This window comes from Esox lucius, chromosome 22 (genome assembly GCF_011004845.1).
Source record: "Esox lucius isolate fEsoLuc1 chromosome 22, fEsoLuc1.pri, whole genome shotgun sequence".
Taxonomy (NCBI): domain Eukaryota; kingdom Metazoa; phylum Chordata; class Actinopteri; order Esociformes; family Esocidae; genus Esox; species Esox lucius.
The window spans coordinates 17,197,621-17,209,169 of record NC_047590.1 but is presented as its reverse complement, the minus strand read 5'-3'; the positions used below and the strand labels follow the sequence as shown (position 1 = coordinate 17,209,169).

General features: G+C 47.3%; 1 protein-coding gene across 8 annotated transcripts in view; it reads right to left on the bottom strand.

Annotated features, from left to right (window-relative positions):
* Positions 1–2,551: 2,551 nt before the first annotated feature.
* The window catches only part of LOC105023738 (lysine-specific demethylase 6A-like), a 45,960-nt gene continuing 36,962 nt past the window's right edge, over positions 2,552–11,549 (bottom strand). For 4 of the 8 annotated variants that reach the window (XM_010893157.5, XM_010893158.5, XM_010893162.5 and 1 more), the window contains 15 exons: positions 11,097–11,456; positions 10,184–10,974; positions 9,875–10,004; positions 9,588–9,693; positions 9,174–9,379; positions 9,012–9,073; positions 8,594–8,668; positions 8,354–8,502; positions 8,144–8,258; positions 7,545–7,732; positions 7,292–7,433; positions 6,841–6,967; positions 6,175–6,351; positions 4,712–4,744; positions 2,552–3,622 (listed from right to left, as the gene is read on the bottom strand). In XM_010893157.5, coding sequence (XP_010891459.3) covers positions 3,593–3,622; positions 4,712–4,744; positions 6,175–6,351; positions 6,841–6,967; positions 7,292–7,433; positions 7,545–7,732; positions 8,144–8,258; positions 8,354–8,502; positions 8,594–8,668; positions 9,012–9,073; positions 9,174–9,379; positions 9,588–9,693; positions 9,875–10,004; positions 10,184–10,974; positions 11,097–11,456 — 2,691 coding nt within the window. In that variant the 3' untranslated portion in view covers positions 2,552–3,592. Of the gene's footprint in view, positions 3,623–4,711; positions 4,745–5,985; positions 6,019–6,174; positions 6,352–6,840; positions 6,968–7,291; positions 7,434–7,544; positions 7,733–8,143; positions 8,259–8,353; positions 8,503–8,593; positions 8,669–9,011; positions 9,074–9,173; positions 9,380–9,587; positions 9,694–9,874; positions 10,005–10,183; positions 10,975–11,096; positions 11,457–11,549 lie in introns of those variants that run through there. The other 4 variants (XM_010893160.5, XM_010893165.5, XM_010893164.5 and 1 more) reach the window with 2 other exon arrangements.

The window sequence follows — 11,549 nt, the reverse complement described above, 5'->3', positions numbered from 1 at the left end:
CAGGGAATCTCCTCAGTCCCTCTTATTTCTACCTGTTGCCCTCGGTTTTATACATTCCCCTCTGTCTCTAAACGTTTAGGAGAAGCCAGTCGTATAGAAATATGATGCTCTAAATTGAGCTGAGATGCATCCTGTGTCCTCTGATCATCCTTTAGATATATGTAGAACTTTAAGTCCTCCCGTGTCAAAAAAGAATGGACACCTGTATATGTAAGGTCTCACCCTTCACAGTGCATGTTCAATTTGAAAATAAAATGTACTAAATCATTGCCCAGTTAGTGCCATCGTTGTGAAATTGAAGGAGTATAGAACTGCCAAGACTCTTCCTAGAGCTTTCCGGCTGGCCAAACTAAGTAAGCAGGCAAGAAGGGCCTTGGTCACGGAGGTGACAAAGAACCCACTGGCCACTCTAACAGAGCATCAGAGTTTCTCTGCACAGATGGGGGAGAACCTGCCAGAAGGACAACCATCTTTGTAACAACCCATCAATTAGGGCTTTATATGCTGGTTGCTAGATGGAAGCCACTCCAGAGTAAAATGCATAAAACATGAAAAATATCATTAGGTCTGATGTGATTAAAATCTGATCTGAATTCCAAACGCTACATCTGGCAAAAACAAGATACCGCTCATCACTTGGCTAATACAGTGAAGCGTGGTGGGAGCATGATGCTGTGGGGATGCATCTCAGAGGCAGACACAAACCACACAGCCAAGAAAATGCTGGGGCGGCATAAGGAAAAGTCTGTGAATGTGGTCCAGCCAATGCCCAGACTTGAACCCAATTGAACATCTGTGGGAAACCTGAAGATCACGGTTCACCAATGTTCCCTCGAATCGAAGGATGTAACTTCCCAAATCCTGCTGTGCAAAGCTGGTAGAGACATACCTAAAAGACTCAAAGCTATGATTGCTTCAAAAGGCGTTTGTAGTAAGTACTGAATATACAAGACGCGTAACGTTTGAAGGTTGTTTCTACTGTATGAAGTGTTTCACGTTAGTTGCTGCAAGCGGTGATAGAGGCCAAATTTATGAATTTATTTGTATAATTTCCATCAGTAGTTTTTCAAGTGGGGCCCATAAGTACTACATCAGTGTTATTCATATCTGGCCCTGGAATCCAATTCCACTAAATGTTTCCCCTGCAACCCCCTAATCAGGGACTTAGCCTTGTGTTCTACCTAAGCCTTCTGACTTTGAGGTCCAGATTTGAATACCTCTGTACTACATTATTGTTATCAACAGTTTTCTCAAATTAAATGCAATTTGTGACATCACATAAATTTGGTGCTTACGATTCCAGTAGGCATTTCTGCCCAGGGCAGTAATGTCTCTTGCATTAGACATTAAAATCAACCTTATGGTGACATCTGTGAAATATATCAAATCCACTCAGACAGCACATCAGATATGCTCCTGTTGCGCATACACTGAGGTTAAAGAAAAACCTGGGTTTAACTTTCCATTCCCTTCCACCCAAGGCCACCCAAGTCCCCTTTGATCTTCATGTCACAACAGGCTGATTAAGGGAGAATCGACCTCCCTGACTGAAGCTACATAGCGCAACTAGTTCACATGGAGCAACTGTAGCCAGCTGAACTTAGTATATGCGGTATGTCAATTTCTGAATAACTGGAAATATGGGATTTACATGTATCTCTGTTCCCTGTATAGGTAGAAGCTGCCTGGATCTGATGAGGGCCCTGCTACATCTGCAGTCTCTGCGCAGTGGATCCCATTTTTGGAGAACACCTCCTTCACTGATGTGTGGCTTGTTTGGGACCACCTTCTGCAAGGGTCTTCATTTTTAAACCTGCGTACAGCTATAGTCCAACAGTGCTCCACCGCGGAGTCCAAACACAATGTCCATACTGGGACTTAAGTGATCCTCTGCTGGAGTCCCAAGGACCACAGTTCTGCCAAGCAAGGGTGGAAGTACAGCCAGATGATGAGTGTGTATCAGTTGCTCAGTAGTCAGTGTAGATCCTGTGGGGCAGACAGCAGCTACATCTGGCTACTGGGTCTCTGGTGGCAGCCATGTTCTCCGTCTCACTGAATCAAAACACTGAATGTATGATTTGGCAACCTTGTATTTAGTCTTGAATATGTTTTAGTGGTTCAGTTCTCTGGTAGGTTGGGGACCTGGCATACAGTGTAGAATTCTGTGTGGGTGATTTCTACAGCTACATTGTCTGCTGGGTTTCAGGCCCTACTCAAATATTCACTGTCAATCTCACGGTAAGTATTTCCCACTTCATATACATATATAGCCTGTGACAGCCCTTTTGTATCATCAAATGTATTAGAAGACCAGTTGTGATTTTTAATGTTTTTAAAATCAGATCAACTGTATTTAGTTTGAACCACCTAACTGAATAATAGGGTGTTAACCATGCACGTGAAAATAACAGGTGTGATTACAGACAGACCAATCATGATATTTTGCTAAGAACTGGCTATACCAGGCAATGCTGCACTAAAAAGGGGTTTTTGTCTAAGAATTAATTTTCTGTATACAAACAATTGTAAGAGTAATGATGTCCATTGATTATTTGACAATTTTGTGTTTAATGACTCATCATAAAACATTCTTCAAACAATAAAACAATTTTAAATGTCCGTTTCTGTACAATGCTTGCTAAGCAGTTTTATTCATATATAGAAAATGTAAGAGGAGTTGTGTTAAAATGACAAAACTCCTTCAAATTTAATGGCAGGTACTCTGAAAAAAATAACAGCATTCCATCAACAAATATTTTCAAGCAATAAATATGTATTTATAAATAGTGTAAATTTACATCAAGATTAGAAACATAACAAAACAAAATCACAAATTAAACTGTATTCCTTAAGTCTATGTGCAACCCATTTTTCTTTGTGACTTGGCTATTATTTTTTTTTCTAATTTTTTCCTTTTTTTACCTAAGAAACAAAACTGAATGTCATAGTTCCAAAATAACAAGACAAAGATAAAACAAAGCCGTAAAAAAAAAAAAAAAAAATCACCTAAACTCTTCACATTACAATTTTTTTTTTATAGATTTTGTCATCCAAAGAGTCTTAAAATTACTATCATACAAAAAGACCAGTTAGGCTAGTGCTCCTTAGAGGGAAGAAAAAAAACCTGGAGAATTCAGGGAAAACAAAGGGATCACATCTCAGCCTGTTAACAGAATACAAAAAAAAGAGAAAGATCATGTCAAGTCAGTAGTCTTTTAGGGTGGTGTTGCCAGCTGTGACAGATACAATATCTACAAAACATCTTCACTCAATAGTAGTTTCTCCACCCTCTTCCCAACAGTTTTTGGAATAAGTCCTCCAGTAAGAGCTAAACCATTGTCACGGGGGGGTCCTGTGTTGGGAAGTGCGCTCTCTGGCGCCCCCCAGGGGTAAGAGGGGGGTTGACACGGCGCACTTTTGACAGGTTGCATAGACACACACAGCCGCTGCTGCCTCCAGCCAGCGCGATGGACACCAGCCACATGGGGAGACGGCCTCGACTTTCCTGAATATCAGAAATGGTCCATTTGTGTTTGAAATGAAGTTCCTGTAATGCTTGGTCGCCCCACAGAAGCAGAAGGGATGTCTAATGTCAAGATGAAGTTGAATGCAGAGGGGGGGCCTGGGGAGAAAGAAGGGGAGAACTCAATGTACAATAACAGTGTTCGGAAAAGGGTATTTTGAATTAAAATGCAATTCACTTTCCAATTTCCTCAGAGTTTTAAGTGACTCAAATCTTATTTTCTGTTTTCATTTATTTCCCTGCAGTGTAAAAAGGGAAAAAAAACACATGGAATGTAATATTTCAAACTACATTTATAGGCAGTATGAAATGAGAATCAAATCAGATTCCTGGCTGTGACATCTTTGAATGGTCAAATCAAATGTATTGTTTTTTTTTCTTGGACAGTTGATTGTCAGGCATATCTTGTTCCGAGCTAGCTGCTCAGTTGACAGTCAAATTAACCTGTGGTAGCCAATACCTAATTAATGGTTTTACAAATTGTCAGCAGTGACTGCTGTAAGACACAGAAATCTTGTTGTAAAGTTGTAAATTGCTGCTAGTAATCAAAACAGATTTGACCATTAAGGCCTGTTGTGTGAACAAAGCAGTGCAACACTGGTCTACTTAATGTTACACAATAGATAACCAATCTTTATTTCACGCAGTTCAAATACTGTAAAAATAATGATTGAAAACTATCTGCCTGGACAAACTTTCTCGAAGTAGTTAGAATTAGAACTAAACTCATCTGTAGTGAGTTGCAAAAGCCTGCAATAAGAAAATCATTCAACTGGTTTTCTGTCACTGTGTGTACTGTAATGAGCATGTACAAAAAAAAAAAACAGAATAGTCAGACAAGATTGCAACCAAGCACGAACATTCACAAGCATACAAGTCCATCTCCAGAGACCTTGATGTTTCGGTTTACACAATACATTATGTTAAATAAGTTTAAGGCCCATTCCATTGCAGATTACCTCCCAGTACATGGCTGCAAGAGACCTTGAAAGATGGCAACAAAAGAATGCTAGAGAAAGCACCTGAATCAACTGCTAAACAGATTCCAGCTGACCTTTAGAAACAATGTAAGACAGTTTCATCTCCCACAATCTGTCGCCAACTCAATGAGAGTTGAATGGTAGGATACCCAGACGTGCCCCACTTCTGAGAGACAAGAAAGCTTAATTGCAAATTGCCAAAACACACCTGAACATGCCACATTCCATCTGGGACCATGTCCTGTGGACAGATGAGACCTGATTAGAGCTCTATGGTAAAGCAGACCATTTCTATCTCCATAGAAAACAAAATTAAGCCTTCAAAGAAAAGAACACCTTCCCCAGTCCAGTAAGTTCTGTGATATTTAACTGCCTGTGCCTCTGCCTAGAATTTGTGCATAGTGTGGTGCAAAAGTTCCCTCGCTTTCCTCCATCAGTTTTCACCAACACCCCCAAAGAAGACTGCCAGGTTCTGGAACCTTCTGGATGCAGCCAGCAGGGCCAGCCCCACCCCTGCCCAGCTGCCTTCATCGGGACCTGAGGAGGTATAAAGATGCTCCCCAGGCACTGCTCGGGTAAATCTAAAGGAGCTATAGAGGATGCATTGGGAGAAGATAAAAGGAGCTGGAGAGAAAGAGAAGGCTCCAGAAGGCAAGGGCAAAACAACGCCCTGACACTTCACCACAAAAGCAGTTTGTCATTTCATTTAAACCCCCCCCCCCCCCCCCCCACCATCTGCAGAAGCATTTTCCGTAATAAAACGATTTCTGTTTCTCCTCACAATGGCATCATGACATCAGAAGGCATTTTGGAGCACTATGTCGAACTCCTTGTGAAAAATCAAGGAGTCATGGGTCTTCCAGCAGGACAATAACCCCAAACACACTTCAAACGCACCCAGGAACTGTTCTAGATAAAACACTGGACTGTTCTGAAATAAACTGCAACTCCCACAAGCTCACTTGACTATCATATTGAAAATCTATGGAGAGATCTGAAAACAGGAGTTGGGAGACACTCTTCAAACCTGGAAGAAATGGAGCAGTTTACAGTAGAACAGTGGACCAGACCGCCAATGCAGGAAGCTCATCCATGGTTGTGGGGAGCTCTTAATTGCATTTATTTTGTCCAAAGACTATGCTACCATATATTAAGTCTCAAGTCTCGATGCAATCTCTGTTTATTTTTCACATTTAAAAGGATATCTTTAACATAAAGGTTAATATTAACATATTATTAATAATATTAAACCATGTCTCAGCCCCAAGGTCTTACGCTGCTATATTATTGTGCTGGAAGAGTAGGTTCTCCTTCTCCACTATATGACTTGTAGATATAAGGAATGCACTTTCAAAATGTTCCCTGTCTCCTTTCTCATTTTAAACTTAGGAGAACATGAGGTCTTGGCCCACACCTCCAGAGTACCAGGCTTGAAAGACTCGTTGCTGTCCCTGTCCAAAGTCCTCCTGGTTGTGTTGCAGATCAAGACGATACCTGACAATTTCAGCTGCCACTCTGCTGAATTAAAATCATGGAGCTTAAAAGATATTGGTGAATATTAACAAAGAATTTAATTTTTATTTGAAGTTGCAAGGCTCCTGATATTTCAGCCATGGCTGTATGCACGAGGCACACAATGGCCTGTAAATGACAAATCACAGTTTAACTTACTAATGTGAACTGGTCGTAGACCTGCATGAGATCTTCCATCCTGTGCTGCTCTATAACCACAAAGTTCTCCAGTTCTGCGCTGCCTTTCCGGGCACAGTCCTGGCAGTGAACCACATATGGCTTCTGCTTCCTGGAGAAGAGCTCGCTCCGCACAAACAACAGGTTGAACACCTCCACCTGGAAGAGAAGAATCAACCAATCAACAGTCAGCGACAAAGTCAATAACAGAATCCGTGCGTGCCCGTGCCCCCCCCATCCATCTGAGCAGTGGATGGAAATATTACTGGACAGTTCAACCTAATCCGTCCCAATTCATTGTTACAATGATTACATGTTCCAATACAAATTAAATCCCAATACCTAACCAAGACATTGTCTGACAGTCACTCATTATCAATACAATAATAACAATAAAAATAACAACTATGTGGGTTCTGAGACAACCAGAGGGACCCAGTCACAAGAGCCACCGTGGACAATAAGGCCTGACAGCCTTGCTCAAGGACATTCTTCACCTAGTCAGCAACCTTTTAGTAACGGTCTGACACTTTCCCCCGTTAAGCTACCTGTGCCTAATACTGACAGTTTAAGAGCCCAAAAAGAGAACATCCTCTCCATCTTTTACCATTTTCCTGTCCAACACTGTATTAGTAGCCTCAGACATACCTCACAGATGGTGCAGTAGTGTGCTGGCTCATCCCTGTTCCTGGGCTGCAGCACTGTCTCCTTCCCAGCAGCCACCAGGGCCTCCTTCACAGACTGGCACTGCTTCAGCGTTCGTAGCAGGCAGTACCTACAGAGCACATGACGTCCAGAGATAAATCAGGCACCTACACACTATTCCAGGTTACGCCTCCCAGCAGACATCATCCAATCATTTATCTTCGCATTGTTCTGGGACCACACCTCAGCTTCTAGAAACTGTTTTCACTGAATAAAAAGTTCAGGTGAGCAGAACGTGCCACAGATCGTTCTATCTGCTCTCAATGACCATTGTCACAGTCACGCCACCTGCCTCCCACGATACAGGCTGGACAAGTGGTCCAGCTCCTGAAGGGGCAGGACACTTCCTTGTTTTAACTCAAACGTTGGTGCAACGCTCAACCAAACCACTTACTTGATCATCTCAAAGAGCTTGTGGTCCGAGACCTTGATGTTGCGGGCCATGTTCCAGGAGAGGTGCACCATGGGTACGTGGGACTTTACGCTCTGGAGCTTGTTCCATTCGTAGCGCTCCACGGCCAACTTGTACTGGTGAGCTGTGGACATTGTGAAAAAAAAACATCCAACAACCGCACTGATTTTGGAATGAACCATCACCACGAGAGTTATAGAATTGAAACATGTCTAATTTCAGGCCAGTGGCGTACCGGTCAGGGGTCCCACGTTCCAGGCGATGTTGTTACACCAGCCGATGGCCTGGACCCAGTGGACCGTGCCCGTGTTGAGCCACACCAGGTCGCCCGGGCGCTGGATGAACCGGTACACCGGGACATCTGCCTCGTACAGGTCCTCCAGGTTGGGCCACCACGAGCCCATCAGGAAGTTGATATTGTTTCTGGGAGAGAGACAGGTGTGGGGTTCACATTATTCTTTAATTGGGCCACCTGAATTTTCTCCCTTCTGATGTAAAATCAACACTCGTTGTAAGCTGACCCTTTCGTAGTCTTTTCTTGGGTTAGTCTGTTTTCCGTATTTCATGAGAAATGTTTTGTGGTGGCAGGCCCTCGTTCCTGGCTCCTTCAGTTGAGCTCTTGGCCCTTTTCACTCCAACGTTTGAGACAGTTGGTTCTCAGCATTCAAAGCCAGGTAGATAAGAAGCCAACCCTCGCTGTCTGACTTCCATCTCTATAGTACATTTTGTATCCATCTACTTCTGTATCGTCTTTCCACAGACCAGCTCGTTACCTGACGGCATCACCGTGTGATCACATATTAGGACTAGTCTCAATGGCTGTTAGGGTCTTACTTTTCACAGAAGTTGCTCATCACCCCCCAATAGGGCTCCGGCACGGCGAACCACTCGCAGTCCCCCGGGCCGATGTTGATGTTCACCGAGCAGAAGTTGTTGTGTTCCTGGTGACCTGGGGAACGGACACGGAGCGGGTGTTTAACAGAGCTTCTTCGTAACGCCCAGGAAACGGTAACCTGCGGTGCGTAGGGCGGCACCGTGTCCTACCCGCTATCCTGCTGCCGGGGACCTTCATGTAGAGCTGGACCGTATTCATGCCCAGGATGGTGTGACCCACGTGGCTGAGCAGGTTCCCAGCAGAAACCACCCTGGAGAAGGCCGGCAGCTTGCTGAGCTCCTGGAGCTGAAGCTTCCACCTGGAGGAGAGGGCAGAGGGCCGCGTTCACAACAGAGAGCGCTTTTCGAAATGCTTTGCGACGCATGGCCGATAACCGCGGGCAAACCTACTTTCTTTCGTCCGACACGTCGATGTTGGTCCCAAACTTGATGTGCTTCAGGGGACCCCTCCTCTTGCGCGCCACGCTGAACAAAGCAGACAGAAGTTAAAGATGGTGAAAATGAGTCCACTTAACAAAACAGTCTTAATTGCGCTTGTAATGGATTCCTTGAACGAAATCCTTTTTATTTGATCACCGATAACCAGGCTCATTCAACAGATTACCCTGATGTGATGGGCTGAATGGAGCTGTTGTCTGATCTAGAAACATGTTAGATTGTGTTTCTGATGGAAAGTGAGTTGGGGGAATTTTGGAGCAATTTATATCAAACGTATTAATATTCCTAATGCATTGAAGTTGAAGGCAAGAGAGGACTCAAGAGAGGACTCAGTAAACAGTAAGATCTCAGTAAGAAAGCTCAGTCTCACCCATCTGCTGAAGCTGGCTCAGTGTCTGAGGGCTCCTTCAACGCCTTCTTCTCGTTCTCCTCCTGAAAACAGAAGCCCACTTAAACATCCAAATGCACAGACCCCACGTTGAACACGAAGAGCGAGTCCTAGCGCCCCTGTGTTCGCTCCCTGTCTACTAACCCGTAGTGACTCCTGGAAGGACGCAGCCTGGTACTGAGCGTATTTGGCGATGGTGGTGTGAGCACGGCCGCTCTCGCAGCGCCACATCTTCTTGGTGCCGCTTAGGTCCCAGTTCTCGTCAGCGGGCTGAGCCAGCTGGGTCCGCACCTCCACCAGGTGGTCGGGGTTGGCCTCCACTAGAGTCTTGGTGGAGAACAGACCCAGGTCTGACGGGAGGGGAGGGGGGGGTGGGAGAGAGGGTGAACATCGTCCCAAAACGGCCACAAAAACATGCTGAAGGAGAAGCTGTGTTCGGGTCTTAAGGGCAGCATCCGAGTCATCGGGCAACGCTGAGGATGCTTGGTGGTATACTGGATAATGTAAGTGACGGTCCTGACCAGGAGGGGGCGTCGTTACAGTAAAAATGACACTCACCCAGTTTGAGTGCCCCGGCCAGCCCTCTGATGACTGTGACCGGGTTGGAGGGGTTTGTGCAGAACTGATGTAGCGGAGGGAAGAACGCATCCCTCTTGTTCTCCAGCTGGGGATTAAACAAAGATTTTAGGGAAAACATTTAAAATAAAAGGCAATTGTTTCAAATGACCACAACCTGGCCCACGTTCTGAACGTCACGTGTACACAACCACAAACATGTCAGAACACTGTCTAAACCGACTTATTATGAGGAGAAGCTCCGCGGCACACCTGACCACGCTACTCACATAGATGCTTGGTGTGGGGGGGTTGAGTTTGTCCTTGGGCAGGGCTGGGGAGGGGGGAGGGGGCAGGCGAGGAGGTGGACACTTATCCAGCAGGATACTGCTGCTAGACAAACCGTTCTTCCCCAGGTTCCTGAGAGACACACAGGGAGAGACGGAGAGAAAAGGAGGGAGAAACGCAAACCAGGTTAGAATCGTGGATTTACAGTATCCTCTGGTGCCTTCACATTTCTAGTTTCCCAACCGATGAAATCTGAAAAGGGCCCACCAGAGGGAGACAGTCCAACACCATCCAAGAGGAAACAGTCTAACCTGCAGGCCTTGAGCACGTCTGTGGAGGAGGGGTAGATGGAGACGGAGGATGAGGACGACGAAGAGGGGGTTCGGGCATGTGGTGGCGTGGGTCGGCGGCACGTGGCAGGGGGGTCCGCCTTCAGCGGGCTCTGGGAGTCCTCAGAGATGCCCCCCTTGCCGTTCCCGTTCAGGACGGTGGTAGGGCCGGCCGAGGACGACGCGGTGGTGATCGAGGGGCTGTTGAGGCCGTGCATGCCCGTCGACTGGCCGGGCTCCGTGGATTTGGGCGAGGGGGTGGCGGTTGACATGGCAGAGATCGGCGAGGAGGCGGCCGAGGAGACAGCCGGGTGAACATTGTTGACCGTCTTGTGGGGGGCGGAGGGGGCGGGGTCTACCCCCTTAGGATTGTCTGAGCTGTGGCCGTCCTCGCCCGCCGGTGCCGGCTGGACGTGATTGGATAAGCCTTCCGCCACCGTGGCAGTGCTGTTGGCCGTCGTCGAGGCCCCACCGGGCCCCTCCGTCGCCGCGGCGGTGGGGCCGTTGCCGAGGGGCATGCTCTCTTTGGTAGCGGGGGCGTGGCCGGGTGCTCCACCTGAGGTAGCAGACTGAGGAGGCGGGGCAGGGGGGGACGGCAGGTGGTTGAGAGCCGGCTGCCGCGGCGACGGGGCGCCGGCCGGGGCGGTGGAATGTCCGACCTGATTGTGGGGCGTCTGGGGGTGTGAGAGGGGGTGGGTGGACCCCCCGGAGGAGGGGAGGGGCCCGTCGCCATTAGGCCCCGCCCAATGCGGAGCGGAACCCATCAGAAGCCCCTGTAGGGAGAGACAAAAAAAAACATCAGCTGTGGTCAGCCTACTTCCCTAAACGATCTCACTGAGAACAAGGATCGGCGCAGGATGCGTAAAACCCCCGGCACGTTGCAAAAGAGCGGTACCTGAGTGGCGTTTAGGTGCAGGGCCCGGCGCGCTGTGTCCTGTGATTGGGTGCTTGTGCAGGTGTGAGGTAGTAGTGCGCCGGGCTGCAGGTAAGGCACGTCTCCGTTGGGTCCGTTGGGTCCTGGGGCCGCCGCCGGGTGATTATTACTGTCATTATTGCCCACAGAAAGAGCGTCCGAGTGTCCGTGCGGCGCTCCGGCTGCCAGAGGCCCGTTGGCCAGTGGTTGGGGGGGGCAGGGGGGCCGCGATGAGCCCTGTGAGGCCACATGGGGCCGGGAGGTGGGCAGGCTGGGGTGGGGAGGGGGGAGGGAGTTGGTGCCTAAGGGGCCGTTGGGGAGGGTGGGACGCAGCTGTCTCATCTGTGCCAGGGAACGGGAGAACAAGTTACCATCACTGGCTCAAAACCCACATCACGTTCCAGTGGATTAACATTAGTCAATACATTCAACAGC